Source organism: Antedon mediterranea, chromosome 5 (assembly GCF_964355755.1).
Source record: "Antedon mediterranea chromosome 5, ecAntMedi1.1, whole genome shotgun sequence".
In the NCBI taxonomy this organism is placed as follows: Eukaryota; Metazoa; Echinodermata; class Crinoidea; order Comatulida; family Antedonidae; genus Antedon; species Antedon mediterranea.
Window position 1 is genome coordinate 10,963,126 of NC_092674.1, and position 16,276 is coordinate 10,979,401.

The window sequence follows — 16,276 nt, forward strand, 5'->3', positions numbered from 1 at the left end:
TAGAACATCCGTCTGTCTCGAGAGACAATGATGTGTACCTTGGAAGGACCTCAACGGCCGACAGACAATGATGTGTACCTTGGAAGGACCTCAATGGCCGACAGACAATGATGTGTACCTTGGAAGGACCTCAATGGCCGACAGACAATGATGTGTACCTTGGAAGGACCTCAATGGCTGACAGACAATGATGTGTACCTTGGAAGGACCTCAATGGCCGACAGACAATGATGTGCACCTTGGAAGGACCTCAGTGGCCGACAGACAATGATGTGCACCTTGGAAGGACCTCAGTGGCCGACAGACAATGATGTGCACCTTGGAAGGACCTCAGTGGCCGACAGACAATGATGTGCACCTTGGAAGGACCTCAGTGGCCGACAGACAATGATGTGCACCTTGGAAGGACCTCAGTGGCCGACAGACAATGATGTGCACCTTGGAAGGACCTCAGTGGCCGACAGACAATGATGTGCACCTTGGAAGGACCTCAATGGCCGACAGACAATGATGTGCACCTTGGAAGGACCTCAATGGCCGACAGACAATGATGTGCACCTTGGAAGGACCTCAATGGCCGACAGACAATGATGTGCACCTTGGAAGGACCTCAATGGCCAATAGACAATGATGTGCACCTTGGAAGGACCTCAATGGCCGACAGACAATGATGTGCACCTTGGAAGGACCTCAATGGCCGACAGACAATGATGTGCACCTTGGAAGGACCTCAATGGCCGACAGACAATGATGTGCACCTTGGAAGGACCTCAATGGCATTACCTGGGCACAAGCTGCAAGCATAGGCTAAACAAAATGGAGGCAGTATACGATTGACCATTGTTGACCTTCACTATTTTACCATCTTGATCATTTGAACACCTGAGTACATTACATTTTGGGTAATGTTAACGTTATACATAATCGCTCACAAACTTGCGGTTATTATACAAATTTAAATTTTATTTTAAATAAATGGTTATTCTATGTTAGGCCTATGTCTACATTTAATGATAACATAACTATGTATCATCATGGATTTATAGATATAGTTATATAAATCAACAAGGGAATACAAGTTGATCTAGCAATGCACAGCCTTTTAATATACTCCGTTAATACAATTCTAAGCATGATCACTCCAGGGAAGTAACAATGGCCTGGACCTAGACGTAAGGACGTCAGGAAGCTTTTACGATGCTAAAAAATAAAATAATAAAGAGGCCTAGGGTACTTTTAATCTAAATATAATATAGTTTTTTGTACACGCAATGCAATTGTTTGATAGATTCAATCAAAGATACAATAGAATTTTTTCTATACATTTTGATGTATATTAAATAACACCATTCAAAAAATGACATCCATAATCGACAATAGAAATTTTATTTAAAAGATTTTTTTTTACGGTTGAACAGGTTAAAATGAACAAATAATTCATCTACACATGGGCTGCAAGCTTATTGATCGAATAAATGAAATTATCATGTGAAACCATCTTCAAGAATTACCATACTGAGCACAAGATAACAGAGATAGCTTGATATCACAAAGTAATGACAATAACCAGTACCATCCAAAGGGTATATTTTGTCCTAGTTGACATGCCATACTTAAAAGGAATGAGTGACAGGACATTTACAAAATATATTTGGTTCTCTGAGGATGCTTTTTCACTTAGGATACAACTATTTATTATGGATATAACTTTTAATATTGGATATCATATTATGCACAAATAACATGTGTTGCTGTCAAAAAACCAAAAGGTCCAGTAATCAACTTTAAGTACGAAATTATAATACATTCTAAGCAATGAAATATATGCCGTGGTACGCTAAGAACACGCTATCATGATACAAATAGGATTCAATATTTTTTTTAAATGTTATTCCCAATTATTTATATTTAAAATATTAAATTTTATCCTGATGACATGTACTTCCTGGCCAGGGGCTCGCAATAGCAGTGACTACTTCAAACTCATTAAAAAAAAAAATTGATCATCATTACTGCAGTAAAGAATGTAGTTACTGCAGATGATTTTGACATGGTCAGTCCAAATAAACTCATGAATAAACGTAAAAAGTCCCAGTCTAGCTATTGGAATTACTGAATGTGAACAGAACGCTTATTTGCATGATAAATGCAAATTATTTTTTTCCAACAAAGAAAAGATAGGATTACCAATGTTAGTAAATTAATTAATCACTATCCTATCAGATAGGTGGTAATCCCACTGACAAAGGGGCTATTTTGTAAACCAGTTCATCCTACTTGTCTCAAATGATGAACTGGCTTCATTAAAGTGCACACGGGTAAACTGTATAAACTGGACATACGATTTATAATCATTATTATCCGAGAAACTGGTTCCACCAGAACTAGGAGCGAGTCGGCTTTGATTCCATGCCGATATTGTTGGCTCTTTTGGTACGGTAAACAGCATCTTAAACCACTTGGCCATTTGACAATAGACTCATTTGTAAGTTTATACAAATGTTGGTTGGGGCTTGGTTATGGAGGAGGCTGTTATAACACAGTACAGTACTTCTTCGTTTCTTGAATACAAAACATTTTAAATTTCAAATATACAGTTGCATTTTTTTTATATGATACAATGCTAAAATGTTTTTTCATTTCCCTGATCTGACACATGTCTGTCCTTCCTATTAGCAGAAGTAGTATAATCATCTGGAGAAATTTCAGATAATCGCTACTTTAAGATTTCTCAAATCTGACATTCTTACAACATTTATTATTGCTATTATAAGCCATACTAGTGTCATACTTTGGTGATGGGACAAAGTTTGAATTTATCTTTCTATAATACACACAAATATTGGTATATTCTTGCTAATTGGTTGGTTAATTTTTCATCATTGGTTAGTTTGATCTATTCAACTACTGTAAAATGCTCTATTCAATGGTGCAATTCACTGTTTAGGTTGTTGTCAACATTATTGGGATTTTAGTGCTATATGATATGATAAAGTATGTGTAAAGTGTAATAATGCATTATAACATTAACAATGAGAACCTTGTTAAATTTAAAGGGGAGAAGAGGAAGGCCACATGGATGTCTTCTACCCCTGTATTGTGGTCGTTTAAGGCAGCATAGGTTTTTATAGAAATATGTTGGTCATTATTACCAACACCTAGAGAATAGCAAGTTGAAGTACCATTTTCCGGAAGAACCATCTTCCATAAGTTGATACAATACAGGCAATGTGAAACATGTAGGGCACATTCAACCAGACATCCCAGAATGTCATTTCAAGATATCATGGCAATCTATTAATAACCAGAGAGATGACAGAACAGATGCTGATGCACATTATATTTTCAATTTCAAAATAGACATCTGTTTTCAACTTGTTCTATTCTTTCTATCATCGAGTGAAAAATGAAACATAATATTCATAATACTAAAATGTCATGTTTATAGCGCGTGCTATATCATGCTATTTATAGAAACAAGGAGGAATGAAACTTCAATTCTATTACTATTAGTATGTTATTTTTCAAATTCAAATAATTTATGAATCATCGGAACTGTTAATCATGATTGGTCAACTTAATTCCAAGTTAGAACCAAGCTTTAGAGATAACATTAGAATAAAGAAATGTATTTTTGAATGTTATATATTATCAGGGAAGTGTTACTTTACACTCTTCTCTGCTAATGCTAAAACTACAGTAGTGTATCTTCAATTTATTGAACATTAAGATCTATAAAACATCATACATTACACTTAAAACATTATGAAAACATTTATGTCATTTGGGATGTAATGTACAGTAATAATAAAATTGGATCGATTTGATTCATTTAAATGACTAAATCTCTTTTATGCCTTTTATATAAGTGATTTATTGTTAGCAAATAAATGTGCCTTTACAATTTATTAAAAGGAAAAAAATGCAAATATATAATGCGAATAATGCTAATGTAACACAATCACTCTCTGGGGACAGAATATTAAAGTTCAGTTAAAATCAGTTATATAAAGTTGTAAATTATTCAAGGCTGACAAAACATTGTCAACACAATTTAAATTTATGGTTAATAAGATGATGGTCCTATCAGAATTCACCTCGGTATTATCTATCAACATGTTGCTATGGCAACTAGTATACCTCCCACACTATAATAATTTATGTTTGTATTGCGATTACAAAGCGCGACGTTTTCAAATATAATTCTAATTTGCTCGGTAAACATACGATTCTCTCATGTTGAATTCACACCGCTATTCTAAAAATAGATAATACATAATCAGATACATAAGATATATAATTGATGGAGGTGACAGCCATTACAATGTGTTATCAATTTGATATATATTCAGCCGTTAGATCTGCAAGACTATCTGTGTGTGATAAGTATTGCTATAATACAAACATCTAGCATTTAAAATTCTATCATATTTAAATTTGCTAAAAATGCACATTTTTTTAAAAATAGCAACAAAATTCCATCAATTTATTTATACTAGCTATCCCATAAGTGCTTAATGGCAACGCTGCATCAACACCTCTAATAGTATTTTATTAAAATGTCAATTGATCTTCATTTATTCATGTTTATATTAAGTTTTGTGCTTTTAAAAGGCTTTACAATATAAATAATGTAATTTAAATTCCATGAGATATATGAACTAATCAATTTAAAAGAAAACCTGGATACACTGTATGAGACTGGTTTATACAGAAATGTACACTTACGTACGGTCGAAACCTTTCCTTTGAGACACCTCTATTAATGGGACACCTCTATTAATGGGACACCTCTATTAATGGGACACCTCTATTAAGGGGACACCTCTATTAAGGGGACATCTGTATTAAGAGGAAATCTGTATTAAGGGACACCTCTATTAAGGAGACACCTCTATTAAGGAGACACCTCTATTAAGGGGACACCTCTATTAAGAGGAAATCTCTATTAAGAGGACACCTCTATTAAGGGGACACCTCTATTAAGAAAACACCTCTATTAAGGGGACACCTCTATTAAAAAGACACCTCTATTATTATTAAGGGGTCACCTCTATTAAGAGGAAATCTCTATAAAGATGTATTTTCCCCCTGAAAAAATAATTCTTAAAAAAATTTTTGTTGAATATTCCATTTTAATGTAACATAATAGTTATCCACTTTGACCAAAAATTTGATCGAAGAAAAATGTATTTACCTGACAAAAAATGTAATTTAAAGGAAAAATGGTCAAATTGGCTGCCAGCCAATGGATTTTCGGTTGAATTTAACCATTTATTTTGTCATATTATAAGTATAATAATAAGTTTTTTTTTCTATGGAAGTGATTAACTTTATTAAAACTACAAAATAACATATTCAAATTCTGATTTAATTAATCTTCATTTTTCATGTTTTTGGGGGACAATACATCTTTAAGAGGACCCTCTATTAAGGGGACACCTCTATTAATAAAACACCTCTATTAAGGGGACACCTCTATTAAGAAGACACCTCTATTAATATTAAGGGGACACCTCCATTAAATAGGGTCTAAAAATAGGGTCTAAACATAGGGTCAAGAGTGATAATATAATTTAAATATTATTAAACTTTTGTGTCATAAATGTTTATTACGGTACTAAAATCTGTTATGATTTATAGTAGGATTTTTATTTTTTTGCTTTAGTTAATTGTTGGTAAGATACAATATACTGTACCATATGAAAGATTACTGTTCAAATATTTCAGTCTTAAAATTAAATTTCAAGAGATTTATTCAAGAGAGACATATTACATTATCAGTACCGACCTTCAACATTGTCTAAATGTAATATTATTAAGTATTTGACGCAGGCAGAAAGCTGACGGAAAAACTCAAGACTAAGCGCAATGGGCTGACAAGCACATGATCTAAGAGCCTAGAGCAGCGAGAGCCTGCAGCAGTGAGCTACACTGAATGCAGCCCTCATAAGTAAATGATCTGAGAGCCTAGAGCAGCAAGAGCCTGCAGCAGTGAGCCACACTGAATGCAGCCCTCATAAGTAAATGATCTGAAAGGCCTAAAGCATTTAAACATTCTATCACTTCTAAAACGATAAAAAAATACACTAGAAAACTCGTAACCTACATTTCATGTTAAAGTAAAAACTATAATCATTAACAGTGATCTATAAATACAGCTATTAAACTTTAATGTAATACTTTCTGCAAGACTTGAAACATTCATAGCCAATCAATACGCTGCTTTACATTTATGGTAGATGCAAATCTATAAATAGATTTTTTCAAGCAGAGAATTTTTTAGCAGGAGATACTTAACTTACAATCTAACATCTAACTAAATGTTAACACTGCCATGACCAACCTTTAAAATAGTAATATAACTAAAAGATAAAATTTATTAGTAAAAGATATTTTAAAAACTAGGCAAAGGTTACTTTCAAATTGTGCAATTAAAAGTGATATTTGACTTCATAAAATTTATTGACATTGAATTATACATTATAGCCAGACATGTGTGTATTTACCATGCTTTGTACATGAGCCGGCCCGAAAATCTGTCAAAATGAGATAAATGCTGCCCCAACCAGCATATAATTAAATTAAAAGTTTAATAGTTTACATAGCATGCTTCGTTGTGTTTACATAGTTTGGAAAGTCTGTGTATTTTCAATTTTGTATTATACTATTACAAGCTTTTTTTTTTTTCAAACTATTCACAAAATTGTAAAATTAACATTAAATTAGATTTTATAAGACTTTATTAAAAGTCGATTGAAATTAAAGTTATTATTTTTGGCAATATCGCCTTGTAAACAACTGACCCTCACCACAAACCACTCTACACCACACTCTGATACATCATTTCACTTTCCTCTGACAGAGTAACTATGACTCACAACAACTATGAAACATCCAAATTTGTGTGAAGCACTTTCTATCTACCCCTCCCTACTTTCTGTATATAATTTATTAGTACATTTTAAACAACTTGTAAAAATGTAAAGATATATTACCTAAATTGTAGAGGCAATAAATCAAATATATTTTTAGATTAATTCTTCACAGGTCAAGAACCACACACAGTAAAACATTTTTGTATTAATGATTTAGCTTGTATTAAATCATAAAAACAAAATTTGACCACTTAAATTATACCATTACTAGGTTTGAAAAATGCTTGATACCTAGCCATTTGACCTCAGCTAAGGTCACCTTACCTGACCTTATTTTCCTGTTACTATATTTAGAACACTGAAATTATCTGCAGGCTAGATATGCAAGACGCATTGTAGATTCCTAAGCAATGGCCACGCTCTCAACCTAATTGATACATGCACAGGCATAACATGTAACGAGGATGAGACAGAATTTAAACAAGATGATAAATGTTTGCATGTAATAATATCTTCAAATAAGAATTTATTAATATCTATAAAAAAAATATTAAGTTTCATGAGACCATTACATTCAATATACAAGCAAGAAATGAATGCATATAAAATCACATACGAATGAAATATGAATTTTAATATAAAGTCGTAGTTTTAAAACAGCCATCCAGAATTGGTCAGGATTATAAAATATCAATATCAATATCAAATCAAAGACTTGAAAGACTGTACGAGCTAAGTTTCAAATCACAACTATACAGTATGTTACTAAAAACAGGAGAACCCCTCATTTTTGGACTATATATTATCACACCCTTTCCACTGTTAATATCAAACCCCTACAATATCACCACTCCCGCCTTATCATATTGTCCATTGCAATACACTGACACACCAACACAATATGATATACTATTCAATGTCTGAGTTGAATAGTTTAAACTGGATAAATGGAATAAATAAGTTATAAATTTATTTTTCCAAAGTTTAAAAAACATATGTAAAATAGCCTTATCATATTGTCCATTGCAATACACTGAAACACCAACACAATATGATATACTATACCATGTCTGAGTTGAATAGTTTAAACTGGATATTAATGGAATAAATAAGTTATAAATTTATTTTTCCAAAGTTTAAAAAACATATGTAAAATAGCATAGCATCATCAATATGGCTTGTTAAACAATTTAAACAATATTCTAGAAAAAAAATTAATAATAAATTGCATTAGTTTCAGCTGACTAAGCACAACTACACATGAACAAACAATAGTCTTATTCACCTGGAAGAGTAACTTGGACAATCTATAGGCACAAATATACCCAAGCACTTAAATACTTTTTCTATCTATTAAAGTATAAAATCCATTAATATTTCTGTACCTAAATTTGCATAATATTAACAGTTATGAGACTTTCAATTGATAAAAGCGCTTTACAGAAAATGATCCCAATCAATGGATAACAATACTCTTTGAAAAATAATTTTTTTTTTTTTAATTGAATATGCCATTTCAATGTCACATAATATGTATTTACTTCAACCAAAAATTGGATTTAAAAAAATTATTTGCCTGAAAAAATTGGAATTTAAAGAAAAAAATTGTCAAATTGGCTGCAAGCCAATGGATTTTTGGTTAAATTTAACCATATATTATCAAATTTTATATATATATATTTTTTGTGTTCGTTTTTTTTCTTCGGAAGTGATTAACTTTATTAAAACTATAAAATAATAATAATTAATATTCATTTATAATGTTTTTGGGGGACAATACATCTTTAACTTTTGCACTGATTTGTTCCACAAGCAAGGACCAAATTGAGAGAAGACATCCATTCCAATGTACAATCTTCTACAGTACTGTATGTGACATCCATTCCAATGTACAATCTTCTACAGTACTGTATGTGACATCCATTCCAATGTACAATCTTCTACAGTACTGTATGTGACATCCATTCCAATGTACAATCTTCTACAGTACTGTATGTGACATGCATTCCAATGTACAATCTTCTACAGTACTGTATGTGACATCCATTCCAATGTACAATCTTCTACAGTACTGTATGTGACATGCATTCCAATGTACAATCTTCTACAGTACTGTATGTGACATCCATTCCAATGTACAATCTTCTACAGTACTGTATGTGACATGCATTCCAATGTACAATCTTCTACAGTACTGTATGTGACATCCATTCCAATGTACAATCTTCTACAGTACTGTATGTGACATGCATTCCAATGTACAATCTTCTACAGTACTGTATGTGACATCCATTCCAATGTACAATCTTCTACAGTACTGTATGTGACATCCATTCCAATGTACAATCTTCTACAGTACTGTATGTGACATGCATTCCAATGTACAATCTTCTACAGTACTGTATGTGACATCCATTCCAATGTACAATCTTCTACAGTACTGTATGTGACATCCATTCCAATGTACAATCTTCTACAGTACTGTATGTGACATGCATTCCAATGTACAATCTTCTACAGTACTGTATGTGAGATCCATTCCAATGTACAATCTTCTACAGTACTGTATGTGACATCCATTCCAATGTACAATCTTCTACAGTACTGTATGTGACATCCATTCCAATGTACAATCTTCTACAGTACTGTATGTGACATCCATTCCAATGTACAATCTTCTACAGTACTGTATGCGACATGCATTCCAATGTACAATCTTCTACAGTACTGTATGTGAGATCGCTGCCTGATCAAAGACCGCTCCTTTTACAACTATAAACCTTAATCAAATATAATATAGCACGATACTCGTTATAGTATAATACCTAAAGATTTAAGTAAACTTTATTGTCAAATTATAGTAATCTGAAATTTGTTTTACTCATGGCAACAGTAAAATTTACATAAAATACAGATAAATATTGAATGTATTAATTACAACTGGTTTGTTAATGTGACCAAATTATAATGTAAGGTAAAGTTTATAGCAATGTAGATAATTAATTTGATATTATTACTAAAACTGAAACTAAGGTGACTGACCGGTTGATACATTTTAATAGATCCTATGACTGTAACACATTATGTACACAGCTATAATAAGGACTTATTAGATTATGTGAACGTGCACACGACGGTCTTGTCCACATGGGTCATAGTCGACTGTTACTCGTCGACAGTAAGTGGACATTTACGTTGACGTGCCAGAAAACATGTAATGTAATGACCGTGGGACGTACTTGTAATCTCCATAGTAGTACTCGTCCATGGCCCAGCCCGGTGAAAGTACACAGGCTTAGGTCAGGCTGTAGCTTGGGCCTAGCCTAGATCCTTAATTTTCAGACCCAGGCCATACCTGTATTATTAAAAGTTTTATTGATGATGAATATGAAATTAAAAAAAAAAACACAAAAAATGAATAACAAGTTAGAAATAACTTGTTGAGGCTGGGCGCGGCCGAGCCTAGGACTTGTAGATATAACAATATATTATTACAATATATTGATAACAATTTTAAAAAAACATTGTTTTGATGAAATATAAAGTGCGTCTTATACATCGACGATATAAAAAATACCGATATTTTACTCTCAGTTAGGGGGTGCGTCTACTCTTATACACAGGTGCGACTTATACATCGAAATATACGGTAGGTACTGTTAAATAACTACAGTAGAAGAAGTTAAGAACTAGTTTACAGTAGAAGAAACAGGGCCTTAAAGATTATTTAATTTTACTCATAACTCCCTATCGGACTGATAAGCCTTTCACATAACAATCTCGTTGCCTGACAATAAATAATATTGGGAAACTTCCAAAACTACCCTATCCTATTGATAATGTTATTATGAAACTACTTAACACAGTTAAATCCCATAACATAGAGAAAAAACAAAGGCTTTGATATCTGATGAAATCAAATCTTAATCTCAGTTGATTCAAATTGTCTATGAATATTTTGCTTTTTTTTATTTCAAGCATCTACTGTATAAAGAGGGTAACCCTTCCAGTTTTACCAGGTAGGTTAACAATTATCCAGGGGCCCTATTGATTAATAAATTAAGAATACATTCAACAAATTACAATATCACATAGAGTACAATATAAACAATAACAACCCTGGCATAGTCTTAAGGGTATAAAAAAATTGAATAATTACATTTTAATTTTAATAAAGAACTTTTGTTTAAAATTCAAATAACAAATGCATTATTTATGGCAATACATTAATGTATCCTTTTTACTTCTTATGCGCATAATATTCAATAATACAAATGCAAATCATATATTAAGTACGATAGTTCTATAAATAGAATACTATTGGAATTACTTATACAAAAATGAAATAACTACTACAGTATGTAGTCACTGTTTTATGTTGAATAATGTATAGCAGGATTCGTATATGGAATAGAATATTTGTAATGAAATTTGGCTACAAAATTCAAGCATTTGAAAATGACATCCAATTTTTACATTGTTGATATTTTTTAGTATATCTCGCTCTTCGAGGAGAAATATGGCATTTATCGGTTTATCCAGGTAAGCTAGGCACGTAATAGACTACGAATTACAGATATTTTTGATAGTGTAAAGTGTATACTACTTAATTTCAAATTTAAATACAACTTTAAGTACAGAAGAATAAAAGAACCCTTATTTAAGGGACACCCTTATTTAAGGGACACCACTATTTAAAGTGCTAGTGCCACACTTTCGACAAATACGACATTTACTATTATCAGTATCAAGAATAATATATGTAGATACTGTGTTAAATTGAGTTTCAATAATAAAGTGTTATATATATGAAAAAAAAAGCAATATGTGTGTCGTTATTTGGTCACGAAATGTTACCTTTCGACATTTGTATGTGACGTCACAGCCAGAACACCGACGATCGCGAGGAGGAACTAACCTGCATCTTGCGCCTTATAACACACCCCGCGGCGATCACAACAAGCTTACTGAATATTTGTTATGGATTCCGAAAGCGATTTAGAAAGTGTTTCATCAGATAGACCAAGTAGTAGTAGTTCATCATCAAGTGATGAGGAAAATGGTACTGGCCTTATAATACCATATAATTTCGAACCACGTTTTGAGGAACATGAATTACAAGACATTGATGAAGAAGCCCAAGGTGAAGATGTTGACATGATGGCTGCACGCCTGGATAATTTAGAATGGTAGGTGTTCCCCCGTTGTGGTTGTTGTAGTGAAGCGTCTGCTTGATTGGGCTAGGCCTAATTAATCAATCGAAGCTAGAGCTACCTCAGTGTTTCTAAATTCTAAATATACAATCGGTTTTTTTTTCAAATTTTGTGAGATGCCATACGTTAATATAAAGTCCCCATCGTAATTTGTTTGATGATTATTATTAGATGGGTCGGATTTGGGACGGTGGTTTAATAATAATAGGCTACTCCTTGCTTGGCTTGGGTTTGGTTATAATAATAGATGGACTAGGCCTAAAGTATTAATATTAATATTCTGGTCATAGTTCAAATGGGCATTTGAATTTCACTTGATTGAGTGACTGCTGATATGATCAACTAATTATAATCATAATAATTAATTTTATAATGACTAAATACATGTTTTCATCTTGTTCAGGTGTTCCTGTGAACATTGCCAAATCATGGGCTCAGGGGAAGAGTGCATCTGCTGCAAGGAGTGCGAAAACACAAGTGCTAAACTTGAAGACAATGTCAATCTGTTCAACAATGATGCTCCATTCTCCTGCATCACAAATCATCCAGGTTTCAAGTCTGTTGCTCTTGACCCTTGGGTGCTGGAAGTAGCATGGCTTTCGTATAAGCAACACTATGATAAGAAAGTTATCTATAACGGACCAAAAAACAAAAAGTACCGTCACATATCGTACAGACAGTATGCCCGATGGATACATGGATATGTCGGAAAAAATATCCGTATAGTGCTTCCGTCTTGTGTTGTCTCTTGCATAAGAGCACATTTCCCACCACCTGGAGATGACCCAGTGTTTACAGGATTTAAATTACCCGACCTAAATTAAAACAGCCATAGCAGCATTTTAATTTTCTTATACTATTTAGTATTAGGTTAATAATTTTTTGAAATTAAATAAAGTACAGTAATAATTTATACAATTTGCAACTCATTTTGATTTTATTGCTTCTCTCACTCATATACATCTCCAATACATTGTTATTGGGGAAAAAATGAAATAGTCTGAAAATACAGTACATTGTGGATATTTCAACAATTTTATTATGTCTACAATAATATGCTGTGTTCAATTCATTTATATGATTAATAAACATGGTGTCAAGTTATTACTGGTTTTTAAACCGGCTTGTATGTTGGGCAACTGCAGCACTTTTTTCAGGTCTTTCAAATGCTGCGCACAATGATGGTGGTATGGTCTCTGTAAATGCATCTAGATTTGGTTCCATAACAACCTCAAGAAGACTCTTGAACAACTCATCAACATAATTATATGTACATTCTGTTAAAAGTTTTTTAACAATGTAACCCCCTTTCTTGTACTTGGGAAATGATATTACGTATTGCTTTTCTCCAGCCTTATTTACCATTTGTTCTCTGGTACTGTTCTCATTATAGTGAAGAGCAGCTATGAAAAGTCGACTCTTCATTCCACTATATGAAAAGTGGAACATTTTAGGAGCGAAATGATTAATAAGGCTATGGTACCCTTCCACTGATGACGTTTGCCCATGAGGTGAAGAATTGCGAATGTCCTTCACCAACATTTTGGTTTCAACAAATTTTTGTAAGGCATCACAAGCTTCAGTATCAGCAGTCAACCACTTTGTTAACCGTTGGTCTGAAGGAGACATTACCGGATGGGCACATTCCGTATATGGTTCAGGATGTCCAGTATGAAGATTTTGTACATGTCTTACCACAGACTTCCACTTTGCTTCAATGATATCTTTTTCATCAATGTTGGTGGACATTACACACCAGTAATAATGGTTAGAAATAGATTTTTGCCAATTACCTAAAAGGTTACACGATTTTTTTGTTGATATGGCCTGGATCTTTTTCTTAATACTTTTTGCAATGTGCCAGCAGTCAAAATAATGCTTAATGTCTGGAAAATTATCCCTTAAATATTTTTGTAGTTGTCTATGTCTATCGGAAACAATTGTACTTATATTTACTTTGAAATCTTTAAAGACATCCAATGTTTTTTGTAGACCCTTAAGTTCCATATGATAAGATGATTTAACATCACTACTCTGAACTAATTCAACATTCAAAATCTTATTTTCGGTCAAGTCAACTGATGTGTATGAACCATATTTTGCACTGTGGCCCATACTGTCACAGCGTCCATCTACGCCAATAGAAATATCCTTGCCCTGTAATTCAGCAAAGTGCTTATCCCTTTTAGAAAACCAATTATTCCTTACAACTCTGTGCAAGAAATTTTGTTGGTGACGGAAAAAAGTACGTTTACTAATGGCGCTCACATTTATACTTTTTAGCGCTCTTAAAAATTGTGTGGGTGTTGAGCCAGAAAAAAGAATAGCCCCACTTAGTAGAATGTTACCCATTGGGGTACCTCTAGCTTCTGGCTGACTTTTCCACTCGCGGTTAGTGTGGCAACATAAGCATCTTATGTTTGCAATAAGCATGCTTCCCTTGTTACGACAACATACTTGAACTTTACTGGAAAAACAGGAAAGGCATATAGAAAGTAGCATCAGTAGGTGATTGTGAAAAACAATGTATTTTGGCTGTCTATGTGCATCCCCATTAAATCCTTTCATCTCATCATCTTCCATCTCTGTATCCTCACCATCTGAAACCGATACATCCTCTTCCGGTCGATAATCTGAATCGCTATCATCTTCTGTCGACTCATCAAAATCTTCATCATCTTCATCAGACGATTGTTCTTTGTATGTTGGTTTGGCTTTTTTGGGTGCCACGACTTTAGCTTTGCTCATTTTTCGTCGCCGAACACGTTTTCTTTGCTTTCGTGTCTGTGTGCCTCTGGACACCATAAGAGGCTTATCGCATACACTTGCCAGCTCCTGTTCATCCTCTTCCTCATCCTCTGTTCCAGTAATAAGCTCCCTGATCACTCCCGCCTTTTCTCTTTTAACAAATGCTGACCTGTTGGAATGAATATTAATACTATTAATAAATAAATATCAGACAAACCTAAACATTTTTTCTTTTATTTATTGAATCTATTACACTAACCTCTGTGCTGTACACTCTTTGGCCACCTGACCACCATCGTCGGATGTCTCCCTCACAACATGTATTGTTGGTACCGCTGTTTTGGCATTCAGTAAAAGCCTAAAAGTAGTGAGGAAACCGTTGTCTAGTTAATATTAAGGGCAAAATAACGTAAGCAATATAATTATAATATAGTTGTTAGTTCCCACTTACACCGACAGGACATTCTCCTACTGAGCATAATAGTGTAGGCATTGACTAACCTCCATCATGTTTGTACAGCATTCAGTAGTACTAATTAGGCCTGGCTAGGCTAGCCCTTATCCCATTATTATTAATGTAATAAGCCAAATACATAACAACTAGGTTAGGCCTAGTTGAGTTATCTGTGTGGTGTAGGCAAAACTGTTACTATTACTTATTAATTATGTTAAGTTTATTTAAAGATAAACCAACATAAAGTAAATACTATACATATATATCAGGCGGAGCAACTGTACTCTGTATGTATGTACAGTAGTTTTAATGTTACTGCAAATTATGTGCCGGCGCGCCTAGAAGCTAGGCTTGGCCCAGCGGGCCCAGCAGGCCTAACAATAGCGACGGCGAACGTATTTTATGCAGTTTTTGTTGAAGGTAAAATATTAAAAGTAAATTCATCTAATTAACAAATACTTACTTTGTAGCTAGACCAGCTTTGAATTGACCCATGTTTGTAAATGAATCGTCTGAAAAATGCTTAAAACAGAGCACTGATCGAGCTGTGGGTTTCCATTTATCGCGTTTTGTACGTACAAATCGCGTCCATTGCCTGGCGATGGAACTGTCCTTTGGCCACCGAAACAATAAGTTATTTTCATGATCACAATTCGCAGCAACACAGCGAGAAGGCATATTGATTTATTATAATAGATAAATAAAAAAGTAGCTGACAATAATAATAGTTGAAAATAACAATTAGTACCAGTAGAAAGCAGTATACAGTATATATTATTAGTAGTAAACCAGCGTCTCATGCATGCACGTGTGTTGTTTTAAAAGGCGGAAGTAGAATGTCTTCTGCCTGTGACGTCACGCTTATAAAGTACGAGGGCATATTAACGTTCCTAATTAAGAGGCGATTACGGCCATACCGTTAAAAGTAGGTCAATGCAAATTTCGGTCAAGATTTATAGACATTAAGTCTACCCAAAAAATCA

General features: G+C 33.5%; 3 protein-coding genes across 4 annotated transcripts in view; 1 reads left to right on the forward strand and 2 right to left on the reverse strand.

The window, feature by feature from the left end:
- The window catches only part of LOC140050529 (adenylate cyclase type 9-like), a 63,234-nt gene that overhangs the window by 31,341 nt on the left and 15,617 nt on the right, over positions 1-16,276 (reverse strand). The gene's annotated exons all lie outside the window — the stretch shown is intronic.
- On the forward strand, positions 11,679-12,939 carry LOC140050533 (uncharacterized). The gene is made up of 2 exons (XM_072095771.1): positions 11,679-12,067; positions 12,495-12,939. The coding sequence occupies exons 1-2, from the start codon at positions 11,859-11,861 to the stop codon at positions 12,913-12,915; spliced, it is 630 nt and encodes a 209-aa protein (XP_071951872.1). The 5' UTR covers positions 11,679-11,858; the 3' UTR covers positions 12,916-12,939.
- Positions 13,033-16,037, reverse strand: LOC140050530 (uncharacterized). Its single transcript, XM_072095769.1, has 3 exons — positions 15,757-16,037; positions 15,099-15,197; positions 13,033-15,008 (listed from the first exon to the last, which is right to left on the reverse strand). Exons 1-3 carry the CDS (start codon positions 15,969-15,971, stop codon positions 13,196-13,198), a joined length of 2,127 nt encoding a protein of 708 aa, XP_071951870.1. The 5' UTR covers positions 15,972-16,037; the 3' UTR covers positions 13,033-13,195.